The 20767-nt window shown below is 38.2% G+C and overlaps 1 protein-coding gene across 5 annotated transcripts in view; it reads right to left on the reverse strand.

Moving 5' to 3' along the window:
• The window catches only part of PLEKHH2 (pleckstrin homology, MyTH4 and FERM domain containing H2), a 58115-nt gene extending 41385 nt beyond the window's left edge, over positions 1–16730 (reverse strand). For 3 of the 5 annotated variants that reach the window (XM_038131366.1, XM_038131364.1, XM_038131369.1), the window contains exons 1-2: positions 16575–16730; positions 12123–12252 (exon numbers count right to left, since the gene is read on the reverse strand). In XM_038131366.1, coding sequence (XP_037987294.1) covers positions 12123–12252; positions 16575–16654 — 210 coding nt within the window. In that variant the 5' untranslated portion in view covers positions 16655–16730. Of the gene's footprint in view, positions 1–12122; positions 12253–15560; positions 15677–16574 lie in introns of those variants that run through there. The other 2 variants (XM_038131365.1, XM_038131368.1) reach the window with 2 other exon arrangements.
• Positions 16731–20767: the final 4037 nt, after the last annotated feature.

Consider the following 20767-nt stretch of genomic DNA (forward strand, 5'->3'; position numbering starts at 1 on the left):
AATAATATGTTCATGTAGACTACTGGGACAGAGAATATGGTTGGAATAAAGCTGTTGCTAAGATGAACATAAAGCCAGGAGCCAGAGAAGCTGAGAGAATACTACCAAGTGAAAGATCATTCCAAGATTATAAAGGGAAGAACAAAGTCTATTTCTGCCTCTTGAAGGTTTTAAGAAGGTGTGCTAAGAATTCTTGTGTGGTCTCACAGTATGGATATGTCAATCAGCTTCCTGGCAACAACTAAATAGAAGATTTTATTTGCAAAATTTCTAAAGGGTCTTCAATTTCTTTTAGGAGACACCTGTTAAAAAGAAGCCATCTATGTTATTCAGCAGTTCAACATGCTGAATGCCCCAGTTCAACACACTTCTTGTTAAGGAATTGTTCTTGTCACCCACATTGGATTGGTGCAAATCGCCAATCAAATATCATGGTTACCAAACATGAGCACATCTGTTAAAATTAAATTTGCCAGCATTTCAATAATTTTGGTGCTACATAATAATTACTGAATGAGTCCTGATTTTCCCAGTATTTAGAGTTTATATAGGTTTGTTTTGCAGGGTCCACTGTAACAATAGTGAAACTTTAAAAGTATGGTTTTGCCATTTGCATAAATAATCACCAGATGTTTCTTCCTGAAAAATTAGATTTACATCTATACTCTGACTGCTTTGCTTGTTTAGAAGCCTGTGAAGTTAAGCAGAAGAAATGACTACCATAGCATACTCTGAAGGCTATCAAACATGCTGGGCAAAAGACTAGAACAATTTCTAAGGTAAGAATTTTTCTTCACAAACAAAACCTAACCTTAAACCTTCTTCTTAAGTGAATGACAAGTTTCTCAGCAGTGATCACAGAGAAGGTGGAAATACGAGGCTGGTTGAATACTAATGGTTTAAATTAAGTCATGCTTTGAACTAATCAAGAATAAAATGCAATGCAAAATCCTCTGTACCCAAAGACTATGAAGGCCATTTTAGACCATGCATTGATAGCTTAAGATCCTCAAATAAAAATATTTTAAAAATCCTTAACCTGAGGATAGATGTGGCAGGTCACAGCAGCCATATCCATGATCAGAGGCAAATGTCAGACACAGAAGTCTCAGCTGTGGCAGGATCCTGAACACTGACAACCAACTGTGACTTTATAAAGAACAACATTTAAAAAAAGAAAGATCTGTTGAACCAGACCTCTGTCCCACCAACTTCTTTCTGTATACATCTCAGCAAACTGCCAGCATCACTGGATCAAAATCTTTTGTATCAGCTGTTAGGTGAGACATTGCTCGACTGAAGTACAGTCTGTAAAGGATCAGCTGACATAAAGTTGGCTTCCCAGGAGAAACATGGAGGGCCATCATGTTATTGATAACATTTGGCACGTGAAATATGCTTAAGCTCAATTTTCTATCACGTCCTAAATAAGGTAACTTGAAATAATACCCCAGATCAACACACCTCTTGTAAGGAATTGTTCTTGTCTCCCACATTGGATTGGTGCAAATTCAGTAAGAATTCAGATATGTCCTGTCAAAATCTATACTGGTTTTTATTTTACAGTCGTAAATATACATAAAAGAGATGCATATTGACTAAAGAACACAGGTACAGAAGAGCAGATGCTACTTTAACCTGCACTTTCTCCTTCTGTGTTTAAGTGAAAAATCCTCTTACAATTTCCAGAAAACAGATTAGTGCATGCTGCATCAATTACTGAATTATAGAAAACAGTTTCTATTGTTAGAAACAGATTTGGTTTTAAACTTAGTAAGGAAATAACTACTCTACATCTGACACTCATCAAATTGAGCTATTTTTGTTCAAACAATGAACAGAGAAATGCCACATGTGAATAAATAGTGAATGCTTTGAAGAAACATGGCAGCAATAAAAACAGAGGTGTACTGCCTTGGAGGTCTGGACATTGAAGTACAACACATAGTCACTGGGAATTTTGTGCAATTCAAAGGCAAATCATAAAGTGATTCCTTTTCAAGGGTCACCTGGAAGTTTCTTGGCTGTATTCAGAGATGCTGAACATATATATTTTTGTGCAAGTAAAGAAATTTTCATTTGACGAAAGCACATATTACATGAAATCAGTAAAGGGTAAAGTCATCACTCACAAATTTCAAAAATACCCCTTTTGTATGCATGTATGTGTATATAGACTTTCATTTCAGTACATATATGTAGAGATCATTATTCCTGTCGTGTGCATTAGAGAGAAATTACAGCAATAAAGTGATAACTTTCCTGTTACTTGAAATAGGTATTTAACAATTTTAAAGGGAACATTTTATTTTAAAATGAAAATTGTTGTAATTAGTTTCTTTTTGAAATCTGAAAAATGTTTGTTATCTATAGGAACAAACTCCTATTTTTTACCCAAGTCAATATTCAACATAATTTATCCCATTCATGTTTGAAATTCACATTATAATCAGTGCATAATATAGTGTCTCTTAGTTTTTAATATTATAAACAACACGGTTGTATCACATAGACTTTTTGGAAATATTTTTGAAATGCATATAGGAAAAAATACAACCAATTATAAACAAGAAGAAAAGCACAAAAGCATCACTTGTCTGTATGCCTTTCAAACCATGTTGGTAATAGGTCAAAGTTTTTAAAAAGGAAAAATTAGTTAAAACCTAATGTTTCTGAACAGTTTGTCTGTTGATGAAATGCAGAACTTCCAGTGATTTGAGAATGATATATTTAGAGTCTGTTGTTTTCCTTGCACTTCAACTTTTCAAATCTTCATCATCTGAAAAAAAAAAAGCCCAAACTATCTGTGGCTGAAAACTAATGCTCCACATTAAAAAAAAAAAAAAAAAAAAAAAAAGCAGTAAATCTGCCCATTTTTAGATACAGTGAACCACCAGTCCTCATACCACATAGAACTTACCAGAACCAGAGACATGGGTATATCTTTGCTTCTATAAATAAAGAAATAGGAGAAGCAACTGAGGAATAAACACATAAACTGTCTTTCAAAGGTGCCAGTAGATAAAAACAGGTGATGAATACACAGTGGCTGGCAACTAGAAGACACTCATTTTTCACACTGTGTAAAAAAGATAAGATCTTAGGAGCACCTTCTTATAGAAGCTATGAAGACAAAAGATCTGAGGTTTTTTAATAAATGGTTTGAAGACTATGCCTGCCAGCTACTACATCTGACCAAGATTTACCCTTTTTATTCTATATTCCTGTGTTTAGACCAAATATTTCAACAAATCTCTGCATTTCCAGAAGAAAAGTCAGTACTTCTTAAAAGCAAGTAATCTGCTTCTCAATGGCTTTGATGACAGCCAGTTTTCATGTTTTACAATGTGCTGTGCCCAATAATATAAAGCCTTGCACATATTTTTTTAGTTAAAAGCAATGGTAAAACGGTTCTAGAAGCATAAGTCCTTTTACAAAAAGCTCTCTCTTCTAGTGGTTTAGCTTAGGAAAATACAGTAATATTCCTCCTAGTTCTGTAACTCATTTATTAAAAACCTGACTAGGTATGTTCCATCCATATTTTACAACATTATTCCTTCTGCCTTGACATTTCTCTTCTATGTATTAGTATCCTCTATAAGGGCAGTGGTAGATCTTTATAAGCTACAACAGACTTTAAAATATGACCTGAACAATTAAGCCATATAGACAAAATGCCTAAACAAAATAGATGTAAAATAAATATCCTAACATTTCATAGGAAAAATAAACAAGAAGATAATTTGTAAAGAAGGAATGAGCACATGCCTTGGGGAAGAAATACTTTGTTCTTTATTGACTGATTTTTTTTATCCCAAAGGGAGTACAATAATTAGAGAGACTTATCTTTAATTCAACCGCTTTGCATTTAACTTATTAGTAGAAATACATTTTGTTATATAATCTAGGGAATTATACTTCAGACCCACCCGCATTTATAAAATTAAATATGCCTTCAGTGAAAATTTGGTATTTTGACACAATAGCTTTTCCCTAGAACAATATGAAGCCTATAAAAGTATTACTCAGCTTTTTAGTCCTCAAAATGAAGAATTGCTTTCTGAACCTAATCTTTTTTGTCACAGATCTCCCCAAAAGGACTAACACAAATGGATAAATCACAATGGGGTTCAAATGTTCTTAGGGTACTTACAGCCCAAGCATGTATTGCATATGAAATTTTATGCTTTGTTATTATTTCCTACATGAAAAAAAAATCAGATAAAGAATTAGTCACCTGGATTAAATTCAGAAAACTACAGCCTTGTATTTGCCTCAGATCTCGCCTGAATGCTCGCCTAGGTCACGACTACTGCAACACAGCTTAGGCTCACAACCTGGCAGTTTGCAAACTGCCACTTTTTAGTGCTCACCCATGGTTTTTCTTCTCCCATCTTCTTAATTTCTAATACAAATTAACAGGTAAAAGGCTACAATTCTTCTCACGAACAAAGCACTGTCAACCATTCATCTGCAAATTTGCCATCTAACCAATCCCTTTTTGTCACACAAATGTAGGAAGTGTAAAAAGAATTTGATTCTTTGATGTCAAAGTTGCATCTATGTGTGTACACACATGTGCACACACCACAAAGAGACACATAACCCACTTCTGCAGATGACCAGCAGTTCTGCAATCTGCATGTGCAGAACTGCAGTCCTGTTCACTTCTAACTGCAGAACTTTTGTCACTGCTCTCCTAGGTAGGCAAAAGTCACTTCTTAATTGCAAGCCTCTCTTACTTCTCCTTTTTAGCAGTTCAGCTCATTCCTATGAACTGTGGTTATCACAAAAGCTTTTCCTTAGAACAAAATGAAACCTCCAAAAATTATCAGTCTCTATTTGCTCAGTTTCCAAAATGAAAAAGCCAGGCTCAATATTTCTGTTGCTCTCCTTGATTAGACCAGTTTTAGTACTGAGTTATTTTACTTCTTTAAGTTCTTTTCAATACTTTCAATACATGACATTAAGAATTATTTAGCTCAAAAGGTTTTCTGGTGGTCATTAAATGAGTGAAAAGTACATATGAAAAAAACAATCACATCTCAGATGAGTTCATTGTAGTAAAATTCATGATTTCTTTGGGAAATTATATAACTTAAAAATATAAAACAGAAAAGCCCAGAGAGGGAACTTTTCCAGAACTGGTAGTCCAGGACTGCCAGCAAACATACAGATTTAAAATGTTAAATTCAGCAGTGGGATTTGAGGAGGCAATGTAGTGAAGGACAATTGAGCAGCATGTAATGCTGGCTCAGTAACTGTGCTTTTCCCAATGTCAGTCACAGAACTTTCCTAAGCCTGGTAAAATACTAGGAAATTCCCTCTTTCTGGTAGTCATCTTTCCCAACTCAGATCTTATCCTTAAATTGCACAGACACAATCAAACACAAATTAGGTAGATGGCCACTCTTAGCACAGACATTATCAGAGCTTTCAAAATCTTGAGAGGAGTGAAGATACTATTCAGCGAGAAGGAAGAAGGTACCAAAGCCCTTTGGCAGGCAAGGAAAAAGAAATCTCACATAGTGCTTAATATGAAAAAGACAAACATACATCAAGAATATGTTCATCTGCTTTGTTCTGTACTGATCACTGTACTGCAGTTGAGCAAATTCTGCTACCTGTGTCTCCCTGAATTGAGGCTTCTGATTAGAGGTGCAACACTAGGGTCCTCCTGAAACAGGATGTGCCATCACCTGAGAGGGGATGGCTTGGGAAACAAAGGTACCACTCATGGCCAACATTTTCAAAAAAGAAAACTTGACTGAAACTGAATTTATTCATGACACTGAAGTGTGTAGGACACTTTGGAAACCCATGGTAAAGGAGCAAGAGATTCCAGAAATGTATATGGCAGCATGTTGCACTTTAAAGACAAGACAACAGGTATTTAAAGCAAGAAAGTACACTCCCAGGGAGTGTAATGAGAACTGAATGAGCAAAAAGAGCTCTCACCATCAAAAAAATGGGGAACAAAATTTTGTAGAGCCTATAAGTGAAATGCTAAACAAGTATTAAATTGGCTAAGGATCCACTGTCACAGTTTCCACAACTTCCATTGACTTCCCCACGTTAGGTGGGCTGGAACAGAAGTGAATGCCACCAGAGAGGAGATATTAATCCTCTGGCCTCACAGCAAAGGCTGTGCTCTTCATGCTATTACCCAGCCATGCCTCTACAAGAACAACTAATTTATTGCTTCCTGAGTTCTCTTTTTTTTTTCCTTTTTCAACCTCCTTAGAAAGAATGTCGTTTTAAGATGTACAAAAACTACAAAACAAAAAAAAGCTCCACCATTTTAAAAAGGCATAGCATAGACATAATAACAGACAAGGGATAATAATGAAACTATAAGAAATGTGTATAGGTATTAAAAAGGTGTAAACAAACCCACTACTCTATTTATATAAAGTTTTCTTCTCCTTAACTCTCCCTGCTTTCTCCTATTTGTATCTTCCTAACTGCAACTGAATTATTCCTCACGATGAGAAGAATTTTTAAGGACAACTAAATACTGAAAAATAACCTTCATCTGAGTAATTTTTGTTCAATTGTATTCTGCTCCCCTTTACCCTTCATAATCCCTTGACTGCAAATGGAAATACTCATTGTGCTTTTTTACAATTTTTATATTGGCAATCACTGTGTAAGCCCAACGAGTTACTGACTTTTCCTCCAAAAACATTAAACATGAAATTGCCATGCCAGAGATAACAAAACAGACTGCATCTGCATAATTTTCAAATGTCAAATGACGTGCCGTAAATAGGACTGTGAAAGAAATAAAAATACAGTGGGACATGGATTTAGCTGTTGGTTTGTAAGACAAAGTCCAAAATGTGTTATGCTTTGGAATATACTGAAAATAGTACTTAGCCTAAAAATTGATTATCATTCAATTTTCATAATCTATTCAGAAGACATAAATAATATTACATTTGCACACACTCATTGCTGGCTGAGCATGTATACAGAGAATATCCAAGTGGAAGGTTAAAACAACATACATATGAAAAGAATTCTCTCTCATAATCATTTATATTTGTTGAAAACCACTTAAAACATAACATAATGACCCTCAACATTGCAGGAAACAAACTTGGAGACATTCATAGGAAGCTTGAGTATTACTGTGCAGACCATAATACAGCATTTGGGTTAGTGCCATATTCAGTCCTTTTGGGGTCTGATGAAATTCAGTGGAGGCTGCTCAAGTGGGAATTTAACACAGCTATGTAGTTCTCCTACTAAAATGATTTTTTAGTTGAAGGAAGAACATCAACTTTATACCTTATGTTGCATGCTTATTCTAGGTGAAAAATGCACTTACTGTGAAAAGAGTGAAGGTCACCAACTTTTCCTGTGACTTAAAATGCCAACAGGAAGCTAAACTTGCAGTAGAAACATGTAATTGTATTTTTTTTACTCAAAAAAGGGGTTTTTTTGGTAAACTCTACACATACGTAAGACTCAAGCTGAATTAAAATACAGGCTTCTGCTTAAAGCTCAGTTTCACTGCCATCCTAAATTTGGCTTACTAGGATACTTTCTAACATCATTCCTTAAATTCCTGTAAAGACCTCTCCCACTTACAGCAGCAGCTTCTGCTTCAAACTTCAACAAGGTTTCTTTCTTTGCATGTTAGATTTATAAATATAGACTTTACTTGGCAAAATGAAAAAATATTAAAAACAAATAAAAAACAGGGAATGGATTAAGTTTTCTGAAAGCACTGTATATTCCCTTGCTTCTCTCTCTTCTCCTCAAGTTCAGTAAAATATTAAAGCTCTGGTAGCTGTACTGCTGCAACACATTTACAATGCAAATTTCTCAAACTCCTCAGCTGAGTTTCAAGGATGACTACTTCCTAAATTTACAGAACACAGTCAACTGTTTTTTCTGAATCACAACACATCTGTTAGAATAATATACTCAAGACTTTAATTTTTCATTTGTTTGCAGGGGTGCTATTAAATAAAATAACTTTGCAAATGTATTTGCTTTCTAGTGTATAAGAAAAGTACTTCCATTAATCCAGCCTGAATACATTTATGGGCTCACACAGCTTACAATTATTGGAAATAGCTAGATTCGAGACATCTCTTATTTAAATCTGATTCTAGACTAAATTATACAACAAGTGTAAGAGGAAATACCCAATGGCAGTTTCTGGAAAGTCATACACATGGGATGATAGGTTGTAAACTCCTTTCCCTGATACTGTCTTGTAGAGATACCTCTCAAACACAGGCAGAAGAGGAAGGCTGGAGAATTACCACCAACTCATTTCTCTTATCTTCCTGTACAGACTCCCTTTTTTTGTCACAGCATCATTCTTACTCTGTTTTCTACAACAATTACATAGAATAATACCCACAGGATTTTACGTCTGTCACACCACAGTGCTGTGATTTTGTTGCTGCTTTGAAGTGGAACACTGTCTGCTGCTATTGTTCAATGTTTCAGAACACATTATTTCATAGAGTAGAGATGATTGTAAACAAAACCACAAATAAAGGCCTGTGCTAATCAAAGTAAGGGTGAGAATTATTTCTGACACATTTGCCAATGTGTTTCATTCTATAACAAGTAACAAATCCGGAAAGTACCTAAAAAAGTCTGATATCAGCTGCATTATTGTTTTGTCATAGGTATCAGGATGACTGTCAACTACTGGCCAGTTGGGTCTTCATTACTCCCTTTACTATTTCCAAAATATTTTTTGGAGTAACAATCCCATGCAGTTCAATTTCAAACTACTGGGAGTGTATCTTTCCTTTAACCAATACTGAGAGCTGTGGGTATAATTTCAAAAATTAAAACATGAAAAAAATAACCACTGAGTTACTGGCAAATGAAACCAACTCAGAAATACAGGCAAAGATTTTATTGCCCATTTTGAAAATGGCTGCCTTTGAATTGTGCCAAATTTCTAAATTTGCAGATGAATATGATCAAATTTTATTAAGCTGTGACCAGACTTTGATACATGTCCCAGCTGAATTCCAGCTTGAGTGAAAGATTCCTATTGAAAAGTCAAAGTGGAACTGTAAGGAGAAAGATCATTTTTCATGAAGTCTGCTAATGCTCTGCTCTAGAGATTATTATGTTGAATTCTCCCAACTGAATACTTGTTGGACCTGTGGTTTTCAACAGAAGATGTCTGCCTCTTGTAACTCTTGTAATCACTTTGCTTTTTCTGAAATTTCTGAGAAAGGTAAGGCAAACTAAACCAAGAGGGCAGTAACATAACAAGTTCTGAAGTTTTTTTATCTATTTCAGAGCTGTATTTCTCACAGATGAGAGCTGAATTTGCCTTTGAATACTTTATTTTGAGCCCAGTGCTGAAGATTTGTGGTTTAATCCATCTTGTTCTGTTTGTTTGGGGTTTTTTGTGTTGATATTTGAAACTATATGATTATGCATACATTACTATTAATTTAAGAGGATATTTCTAGCAGTTAAGAGCCCGTAAATGCAAATTGTAAATGAACAAAGTGAAAAGTCAAGTTGCAAGCATTCAAATTTCTAAAATCTTTCTTAAAACTTAAATAGTTTTGTGAAGTGCTGGTTCATTAACCTTAATTTTTTGGTTGCCAAAACTACAATCAGCAGCAGCTGCATAAAACTTGGTAGTAATGGCTGCTAGAAGGTTGCCAGGAAAGTCATGTCCAGTGTTTAGCCACTTTCCATCCCAAAATACAGTGATCCAGATGGGGTAAAGAGACAGGACAGATAGCCCTGACCTAACAGCTCTGACTGTGTGAGCATCCCATGATCTGCTGAGTGTTACAGCAGCCAGAATTGTACTCTTGGATGGATATTCTCCCCCAAGACTGATAATAATACCTTGCTCATCTCTGAGCCTTGCTAACTACAACGAAAGGAACAGGTAGTTTTCCTTTTTCAATTTTTTGTTTTAATTATTAAATGAAATGTCAAAGGATGGCTTTTCACAGTTCGTTATTCTTCCCAAACCTAATATTCTGCAATATCTCTTCAATAAGAGTTTGCCATACAGAAAAACTGCAGAATTAGGAAAAAATTAAGAGTTTTCAACTACACTGTTTTCTAACAGCAATGTTTTTAGTTATGCCAAAGCAGAACAATTTGGAGTACTAACTGTAAGAATACAATTTCAATGGACTTTGGTATTATAAGAAAAGTTTTTTATTAGAAGTTTTTTTATACTGCTGCAAATTTTCATGCCTACTTAATGAAAAGAAGTCTCATATAGAAAATATTAAATTTCTTTATTCCATTTTTTTTTCCATATCAAATTGAGGTTGGGTGCCTCCATAGAACAAATAAGGCCATGAATAGATAAAATGAATAGTAATAAATTGCCAAATTTTATTCAGTCAAGAACTGGATGACATAGTTGAACCAGTGTAAGTCTGATGTCTGTAGTAAGTAAATTAGTAGAAAATGTAACAGCAAAATTAGGGTGCATGTGGATAAGTATTATAGGTAAAGAAAGAGTTAAAGTGGCCCTTAAAAGATGAGGTGTTTGCTTACAAAGCTAATGAAGTTTGAGGGGATCACCAAAGCTGAAGATAGGGACGGTCTGGTTATTATAACTATATGAATTTTGCAAAGTGTTTCAAGGAAAGAAAAAGCCATGGGGTAGGAGGGAATGTTCCTCCATGAATTACAAAAAGGGCTCAATAAAAACAGGACATTATTGGTTACTTCCTACAGTGACCAGCAGCTATCAGGGGAGACCTGCAGAGGTCTCTTGAGGGCTCACTGCTGTTCGAGGGAGACATTTGGTAACGGACACTGAGCAGTGAAGTGACAAAGTTTTTGGTGGCATGTTGTTATTCAGGATAAGAGAGGCTTTATGGCAAGCAAGATTTAGTGGACAGTCAATAAAATAACAGATGACACATAGGAATCTAAAGGACTTTGAGTAAGATCCTGGAATTAAGATAGGTATCTCCATGGAAACATTCTCAATTGTTAATTTTAATTTAGGTGTCAAGGAAAACAATGTTAAGGATTATTAGGAAAGGACTGGAACACATCTGGAACTTTGTACATCTTCCAGATTTCTTTGTAAATACAAAAATATCTGTTTCTTCCTGCTTAAATACTATTTAGCTCTTGCCCCCACCAAAACATACTAAAGTGGGAATGATTCACAGAGGACTAAATGTGGATTTTGCATTTATGGCTTCAAAGGGAGAATGGATAAATCCACAAAAGAGAACCATTAACTTACATGTGAAAAATAAAAGTATTTTCACTTAGGTACTATCAGATTATCAGAATTTTATTTTTCTTTAGGGGGAGCAATAGATAGGAATAGCAATAGGAAAATTTAGCTCATAGAAGAGTTACTGAAATAAAATATTTTAATTAGAAATTCACTGAAGTGAGTCTTAATGATGACATAGTTCCAATAAATCTCTAAGATCCTTTGTCTCTTGTACTCTTTTAATTGCCTTGTTCTCTTCTTGTATATTGTCAAAATATTACCAGGTAAATAAAATGGTGGGGGTTTTATATTTCAGATATGGGCTCAGTTAAAACTGACTGTTGGGATACACATATTTGAATATGCGAAGTGAAATGTTTCCCATTGGAAAATAAAGTAAATATTTAAACAATATTTTTCAAATTAAATTATACAATACTTTTCAACATTTTGGATCCAGAGACTCGGATGATGAGCCATAGGTGGAGATGTCTTCTTATAAGAAAATGAAGACTGGTAAATTATATGATACATTAAAGAATACTGGGGAAAATAATACTTCTGGATTTTCTCTGTGATGATTTCTGTGTCTTAAATCACATCTCAAATACTTAATAAATGAGTTAAATATTATTCAGTGTTATAGAAACGATTACTGGATACATATTTTTTTTCCTGCAGGAGAGTTGCCAGTGTTCTCTTACTTGAAAATGAACATTTCTTGCTGGCAATTCTGATGTGTAAAGTTCTTTCACAGCATTAAAACATGAATGGTTTCCATATATTTTGTTGTAAAAAGCTATTTTTCCCTTTCTGAAAAAATCTCAGTACTTGTAATCCCAAACCATGACTTGTGATCGACCTCCATAATAAAATATAATAATTTATACGTCATTAAAATTCATCCCATGAGACCTACCTTTTCTGCTAACAGTTCTCTGATCTTGCTTGCCTGGAGACGAAATTTCATTAACTGTGACTCCAAAGTTAAACATCTTTCCTTCCAGTTTACAGTACCTTCTGGCTCTGAAAGTTCAGCCATATTTATGCTGGAAAAGGAAAGGGAAAAAATCCCCATGTCAAATTCTGTCTGTATTTAATGTCTGACTTTATTTTAATATGCATACTGACCTATTTTATATAAATCTAAAGAATGCCCCCAAATTTTACACAAGTACAGTTTCATAAAACATGGTAAAAGTATATTAGTTTTCTGAGGCCCTTATCATAACTATCAAATTCTGAAATCTGTGTCGATGATATTTAGGTTTATTGTATTTTAATTTCTTCAATTATCCTATGGCTGCAATTATTTTTCCTTGATAAGCAGAGACACATCTCACATTTTAATCTTCAGTTACTGCATTTATCCTTTCTTACTCAGGCGAGTCTTGCAGGGAACTGAGCTTTTGTTTAGCCAATGTTTTATAAACATGTAACTGCCTGTGAGTTAGTAGCACATTTGGTTTTATGCAAGTTAAATGCTTGGCAGACCACTCTTTTAAAAGTCCTTTAAAATTCTGCTTAATCAAATTGCCTTTAAAATTCAATATCCTTAATGAGATGAAAGTTTCTGATTCCAGTTGTGAAGGTGGGTGAGCAAATGGTCTCTAATGGACCCCCCATGTGAAAAACAATCTTTTTGCATTAGCTGTTGCAGATCTCAGGACATCCTAGTTCAGGCATGTTTCAGTCTCAACTCTGTGCTTTTATCCACATTTAACTGCTCATGCCTTCTGGAAATTAGCCTCAGTGCCCTTCTGGACAAGCATTTGTGGAAAAATTATTCAGGATGAGAGCTGGCTCATCATGGTTTGAATCTGAGATGCCAAGAAAATCATCTGTGTGTAAGCAGAAGGACTGGACTCTGTTGTATTCCAAGTATTTGTAGTTTAATAGAGTAAGTGGATGGCTGAATGTAACCATTCAGTCCAAAATTCCCTTGCTAAGTAAAGGCCTGGCCTTTGCAGGGTTCTGGACACTTGGGTTTGGTTTTGAAAATAAAGCCCGAATAGCTCCTAAGTATCCAATTTATCTCAAAAATAATAAACATGTAAAAAAAACATTCAGTGGAAGGCCACTGGAAGATCACAACAAAGCAAAACCTGCAAGTCATAATGTTATATTGCATGTTTGTCACCTGAACAGTGGGACACCGATGAGGAAAGGCAAGTAGCCACTGTTTTCAGTGTGATGAAGGAGGCTGATAGAGGAAGATTAAGGCTAATACAGATCTCCACACTCCAAGTCCTGACACAATTAGCATGGATGAATAAGCGACACCACTGAGAGCCCCCCCCCTCCCAAGACTATCCCAGGCCTCCAGAAGCCCAGCTTCAAACACTTCCCTTCCTCCCTGCATCGGAAGAGGCAGCCCCACCTGAAACCCCTCAGCTGGAGACCAAACACCTATGAATTTATCTTCTCTGTTGTTTTTGACAACAGGAAGTAAAAAGGAAAAGCACCACAAGACAGATCAAAGTCATGAGCCAGATTCTTTACTTTTCCTTGCTATAGTAATATTTTCTATTTCTCTTCTAAATTCCCATGTCTCACGTGACTCTCAAATTCATTTTAAATAAACAGGTGAAAAACTGTAGCTCAAAACCTTCTTTCCTTTCTCATACCCTAAATTCCTTACTTCTTTCATTCCATACCTTAATTTAGAAGGAAAACTAGAGAAAAACTGAGGTTTGTAACTTTTTGCCACAATCACTTGTCTGAAGGTAACTGCTCCATTTTTCACTCTTTCTTCCTTTGGTACCACAGGCTGGGATTCAAGCTGCTAAACCAGAGGTTACAGCTATCCTTTACCAGGAATGTCCTACTCAGGAATCCCCAAGGAACCACTAGGATTTAAGAACCTTATTACAACAGTTTCCTAAGCTGATCCTACAATACCCACATTCTAAACACAAGCATTTCAACTGCAGTCCTCCTTGGTGACCAAGACACCTCTGGTATTTTTTGCCATTCTCATTTGAAGCTTAGCAGAAAATTCCCTGGACTGTCAGGGAAGCAAGCTGCTCACTGTTGTCCTGCCCCTAAGCCATGATCATCTCTGCTTTCCAGAATCCCCTGTTCAAGGGGGAAAGGTGGCACTACCAAGCAGCAGCTTCTCCTATTTTGGAGGGGAGAAGTAGTTTCAGCTGGATTTATCTGGATTCTGGTCTCCTAAGTAATGAGGAGTGGCAACATGTTATTAGACTATTTAGGATATTTTAGGTTTTTCCTTTTTAACTAATTGCAGCCACATAAAACAGAAATGGACGAGGCCAACATCTGGGTAACAGTGGGATATTTCAGTGTTTGTGGCAGTGAAAACACAAACGGGTCAAGTAATGAAAGAATTTTTGCTTTTTGATAGGGTGCAATATTACAGGGTGGAGTTAAAAATGTTTGTCTTTCAACAGACAAAACATTTGAGTAGATGGATTTCTGGCAGTGAACAGTGTGTCCAGCCAAGTAGTTTCCCAATGTCCAAACTCATTAATATTCCACTGCATAAACATTATGGATAAAAAGATTGAAACGAACTCTTTTTATTGCGGGTTCTTTGCTAGAGATTGTAATAACTTTGTATTTTCCAACAAGCCAATGGGTTCTGGAAATATTTACAGGCACATAACGCACTGTTTACACTTGCAGAGTGAATGATCTTACTTAAAATCAATGACTTCCTGTTTCTTGTCTGATTCCCCAAGGGAGGATAAAAATGAGTTCATCTTCTCTTGGCTTAATAGAGTACTCTGAATCAGCACTCAAACCTACACAGAGCCCGCCCCTTCTTCCTGCTCCAGTTCCCACCACAAAGCCCTCCGTTTCCCCTGAGCCTTAAAAAGTTAAATCTTTTGAAAAGTAAACTTAAAAAGCACACATTAAAGCCTTAAGTTCTAATTATGTCATCAAAAATTAATTGAGACAAGTTTGACAAGTCTGGAAAGATTAAATTTGTCTTTTTCATTTTTTAAGTTTATAAACCTCTTTCTAGGCTTCAAAAAGTCAGAATGTCACATTCTCCCTAAAGGGATTGATATAATTTCCTTTTCTTTGCCGTCTGCTTGGAAATTATCAAAATACATTTCAGGGGGGGAGGGAACAATGTTCTACCTTTTTGAAGTGTGTTAAAAAAATTTACATATTCCTTCTCACATTGTCAGTGTTTTCCCCTGTTTTTAACAAAATGCAGTGTTTAACTAAACGCTTCATATTCTGTCTGTATGTTCTGGATGTCCTTTCTTGCTGGAGAAAGTTTGGAAAGTTCTTCCGTTTCAACAGATGCGGGTTTGTGCAGTACAAAGTGGATTCCCTTCACCACCCTGAAATATTTACTGGCCTAAATGCATTTGGACCATACCTCTTGAATTTCAAGGCCATTTCTTCCATCTTTTCACCCAAATTCAGAACTTATAAATATTTTTGGTGCCATAAAGATTGGACTGGAGAAGGGAAATGATGAGACACAAAGTGGACCTGTGTAGGAATCAAGGAAGTCATTCTCAGGTTTGTTGCTGGCCAAGGCCCTTACTCACCTCCAAACACTGGCAACTTTATTTTCCATTTGACTCATTTTGCATAATTCTATGCTCAAACAAACTGCTGCCTGCGCTATTTAAAACTTCCTTCAAAATCTGATGTCGAAATGCTTTTTCTGCTGCTTCCTAGGTATCGATGAGGTTGTTCCCGTGAAGTGATGCACTTAGTCAGTGCTTGCCCACTCCAGCCCCGGGCGCAGACCCCCACAAACCCCGATTTCAGGGGCCAGGCTGCCCCCTCCCAGCTCTTTCCTGCCTGCTCGGCTGCCCCGTGTCAAATGCGTGCAGCGAACAAGACTGAAGCACGCAAGATCATTTAATGTCCTTTTCATGATGACACCAATTTTTAAGTCGCAGTGTGACACCACATTACGTCCCAATTTAATTTCTTGAAATTCTGAAAGCTAGCTGTGTAGGTATCTCAAAAGTATCGTAGTTTTGCACGTTTGTCTGGGAGTTGTGTTCTCCTCGCTCCTCTAATATTTGGGAGGACGGTAGGGATGCGGCAGCGGCACCGCCAACGGGACGAGAAGAACCCGGACCTTACGGGACCTTACGGGACCTTACGGGACCTCAGGCACGCCAGTCCCCAGCCGCGGGGACACCGCCTGGGGACAGCCCGGAGTCCCGCCGTGACCCGACACCCCGCGGTGATGCGACCCAGCATCACCCTCCGCCACCCGCCGCCCGCCGGTGTCAGCCGGGGGGCACCGCGCCGGCTGTCCCGCCGCGCCGCGCCGCCGGGACCGACACCCCGCCGGGAAGCGCCGGGGGCCGGCCCGGGCGCGGCCCCGCTCGCGAAGGGAGGGAAGGGGGCAAGGAAAGGGAGGTCAGACCTGGCCGGCCGAGGCTCGCCGCGCCGGGCGCCGTCCGGGCTGTGGGCGCTGCCCGCGCCCCTCGGCGCCCGCCCCACCATCCCCGCGGCGAGCGGCGCGGCCGCCTGAGCGACGGCCGAGGCGGCCACTGAGCAGCGGGGCCGCCCCCGGCGGGGCGCCCGGGCGGGGCTTGCGCGGCTCGGCGGCCCCGCGGCCCCGGCAGCCGGCGGGAGGAGCGGCCCGGAGCCGGGGCCCTTCCCGGGCTGGCGCTGCCGGCGGGATGCGCTCCCGGGGCGGCCGCCTCCTCCGCGTCCTCCGGACCCGACGGCGTCCCGGGGAGCGGGCGCCCGGACGGAGGGCGATGGAACCCGGCTGGAGGCTGGTGGGCTTCGAGGGCAAGGCTGGCAGAGGGGTCCCGGGAAGAGACGGCCTGCCCATACCCCTTTCCCATCGCCGTTTTTAAAGTTCCCTTGTGAATTAGAAATTTTTCCTCTTAGTTTCGGAGACGATGTTAGGAAGAAGCATCCGCTTGCTCTGCAGTTCCTCGGCTCCAGCAGTGGAGCTCACTGTAATTGAAATTACGCGTCTTGTGAAAGGTCATTTGTCAAGTACATACCAAAGGGTTGGAACCGTGCGGTCCCCGGGGCAGTGCTGGGATATTACGGTCTAAATGGGCCTCGCTGAGCTGCCCTATCCGATAGGTAACAACCCACTTCGTATTTGAGTTCCAGCCGGGATAAAGCAGCAGGTGCATGTGCTGCTGAGTCCTGCTGGCAGCAGGCTCTTGGTCCCCTCCGGCTGAAAAGAGCTGAGAGTACATCTTGGGCAAACAGCCGTCTCTGTCGCTTCTAGAAGACTGACTGTAATATTAAAAAGTATCTGGAAGAAGTAATTAGTGCGTTGCCGGGCACGTAGAGGAATCTTCCTCATACATGTTTATTTGGACTCAGATTTATGGATTCTGTTTTGTTTGGATTATGATTTATGGAGGCAAAATATTTCATAGACTCTTCTGGTGCATGAACAAACCACACTGCACCATTCCTCTGGGGGTTATTTATAATGTAGGTGTGCAGAGTAAACTGCTTGTTCACATCTGTTAGTCATTTAAAGTGAAGTTTTTTCTTTTGGAAAAAAAAAAAAGAAAAACCCAAACCAAACCAGGTCTTAGAAGCTCAAATATTCCCCATCTGGTTATACACACAATTTCATTTTTTCCTATTCAGTTCAGTACAGGCTCCAATTTTCCACCCACTTGCAGCGACCTTAGAGTATCCAAACAACTTTACTGAAACAGTTTCACTTTCCTAAGTGCTTCATGTATTTTTTTAAACACTGGTCGCTGAAAAGAGTGTTAAAAACACGCTTGGTTTTTTAGCAAGGAGTGTATTGTGTTCCACCCGATACCTCCTGTCTAGAGTGTTCGCTGCATTAAAAACACGTGAGGTGAAAAAACCCTTTCCTTGGATTACAAGATTTAGCCAAAAGAATCAAAATTATCATCTGGTTCCTAACGAGGGTCATACAAAACGATTTAGCGTTGGCGTTCAATGAAAACTTTGTCCATATCGTTTCCTCGAATAGCGACAGGCTCGCTCTCTCTGGATACTCCCAAGCGTGCGCCAAGCCTTTGAATCCCGAGTGACAGAGCTGGGGGAGGCTGCGGGAATGACGGGCTCGGACCGCAAGAGGGAGAGCAAAGCCTGCTCGCTCAACGAGGCTTTCTTTCAGTTTGTCTGGTGGATTGACATTTTCACTGCCCTCAAAGTAATAAAAATGCTCTGCAGTGATGGAGCTCTCGATGCTGATACAGAAAGAGGCTTGAAAGAATATTCTGGAAGAAGGAATAGGGATATTCGGGATTTTTTCTCAACTGCCCTTAGCTGTGAAGTATGTAGAGGTATAGAGGAAATAGAATTACAAGTAGAACAACTAGGATGCATAGAACAAAATACAAAAATACAAACTACGACTTTATTTTGTAAATAGAAAGCAAGGGGGAAAGCCATAAATCTTCCCGGCAAAGACACAGAAAACTATTGTACGTGTAAGCACAGATTCAGGAAGAGAGTTCTTCCTCCTTACTGTTGTTCCTGATGGAAGGTACATGCAAGCAGTAATAAATTCTGCACACATTCCTGAAAATATAGGGAGAAAATGCAAAAACTGATACACAGTACATTGTAGAAACAAACTGCAAAGTATTTGCACTTTGGAGTGATCATTTGTTAGCTGGCTCCCTGCAGAAGTGAACCAAAGTCAGAACATTAAGAAATATTTCTCTCTGTAATGTGAATTTTAAATATTAGCCTCCACATGGGCTGAAGATGTTGCAGATTTTTCACTGTCTGTAGTTGACTTAATGCAAGAAAGTAAGTTCTAAGTTCCTGGTTGTCTTGTTAAACAATAACCTCATTTGTTAACAAGTATTATGAACACTGTATTGCAAAACATCTACTCTGGTGTGTGGAAGCTAATCCAAAAAAATGCCACCAGCTTCATTCCAGAGACGATCAAGTTGTCATCAAATCTGCAACTAGAATGTAAAATTTTGGGTTGATGAGACTTTTCTGCATGTTCTGTATGTAGAACGTCATTCTGACATGCTGGACTAGGACCTTACCCCTTCCTGAATAAAGGAGCTTTTTCTGGTCTTTTCTCACATAGATAAATATTGAAACCATTTAAGTTTAGGTATTTCAGATTGGTATGTATGTCTACAGTTGGACATATATGACAGGAAATGTCTTGTAATTCTAAAATCTTAGATCATACAGTGTCTCCTCTAAGTTTGTTTTTGTGTGGATTCTTTGAACAGGTGACATATATATTTGAGGCTTGCAATAGAGAAAAAGGTTCCCATTTTTTACACTAGTTGCAATTACAAAACTGTGATATAAATAAATTGATCATTTTTAGGTGACAGTCAAATTAATTTAAAAGTATCTTGATCTTTCTTAACAGAAAAGTTTTAAGGTATCATTTAAGTGGAGGAGAGGAAGGGAGAAAGATCATTCCTGTTCAATTATTATTATTATTATGAGATGACTTGAAGTGTTGCTATTTCAAGGCTCTGTTTGTCCTTCAGTGACAGAAAATTGGCATTTTATCCAAATAACTTCTAGTATTTGTGCTTTGGTACCTTTGGATAGAAGAATCTGGAGTTACTTCAGTTACTAATAAAGGCTTTTTTTACTTAGGAAAACTACAGTTTATGAGAAGGTCCGTGGCTTCCCTTTAAAAGCTCAACCTCTTTTTAATTATCTGGCGCCACAGAGTGGCAAAATTCTATATTGCTCTAAATGATCAATTTCTAAGAGTTTTCAAATGATGATATAATCATGTCCATCTGAAAGAAACATAAAATATAAAATATTCTACTTACTGGCACAGGCATAGCTCGAGAGGGCTAGAATGCACAGCTTAAACATTAAAGTTTCTGTGTATGGGTTAGATTATTTCTTTTGAGGAGAATTTTCACTGGTGGATGTTGATTTGTCAAAACTGTAAAGTTTGTGAGCATAAACCCAGTGCTTAGGAAAAAAGCCCGATGAATTGCAGAAATATGTTGAGACATCCCATGTCTCAATGACAGTGAAAATGGCTGTACCTGGTTAGCCAGTCAGGTGCCCACTCACTTGATTGTTGTCCTCAGACAGTGCCCAGGGAAGTGTCATTACTCCAGATCACTAGAGGTTCAGGGACTTTGTGAGCTAGAAGTTTTGCTATTTGAAACTTTTCTTGTTTGTTGTTTGTTGTTTTTTTTTTTTTCCCTCTTGTGATTCAGTCCAGTTGCTTTTGAACAAGCATAATTTTCAAGATCCAGAATGTCCTAAGATGGTGATCTCCATGGTTTAAATAATTAATTTGGTTTTAGACGTCGCCTGCTTGTTTCACTTGATGCCTCTAAAGTTTTGCCGAGACAATGAAAAATGTTCTTAGAAATTTCTGTCATATTCCATTTTCTCTTTCAGGGTGAATTTACTTTAAGGGTTTCATAGTGAGATGCCCCTCACTACCTTTGGCCATCCCTCATATCCTACCTCACACCTGTGGCACTCCTACCACATTCTGCATGCCGTGTTTGATGTGTAGGTGTATTTATGCAGTGACATTGTGATGATTTCTTGCTTGATTTTTATTCTCTCCCTAGCAACTTCTAATGCTACGAGGCTTTTTTGGTCTCTGGCAAGATTTGTGGTACACAGCAGAGC

This window comes from Motacilla alba, chromosome 3 (genome assembly GCF_015832195.1).
Source record: "Motacilla alba alba isolate MOTALB_02 chromosome 3, Motacilla_alba_V1.0_pri, whole genome shotgun sequence".
Taxonomy (NCBI): Eukaryota; Metazoa; Chordata; class Aves; order Passeriformes; family Motacillidae; genus Motacilla; species Motacilla alba.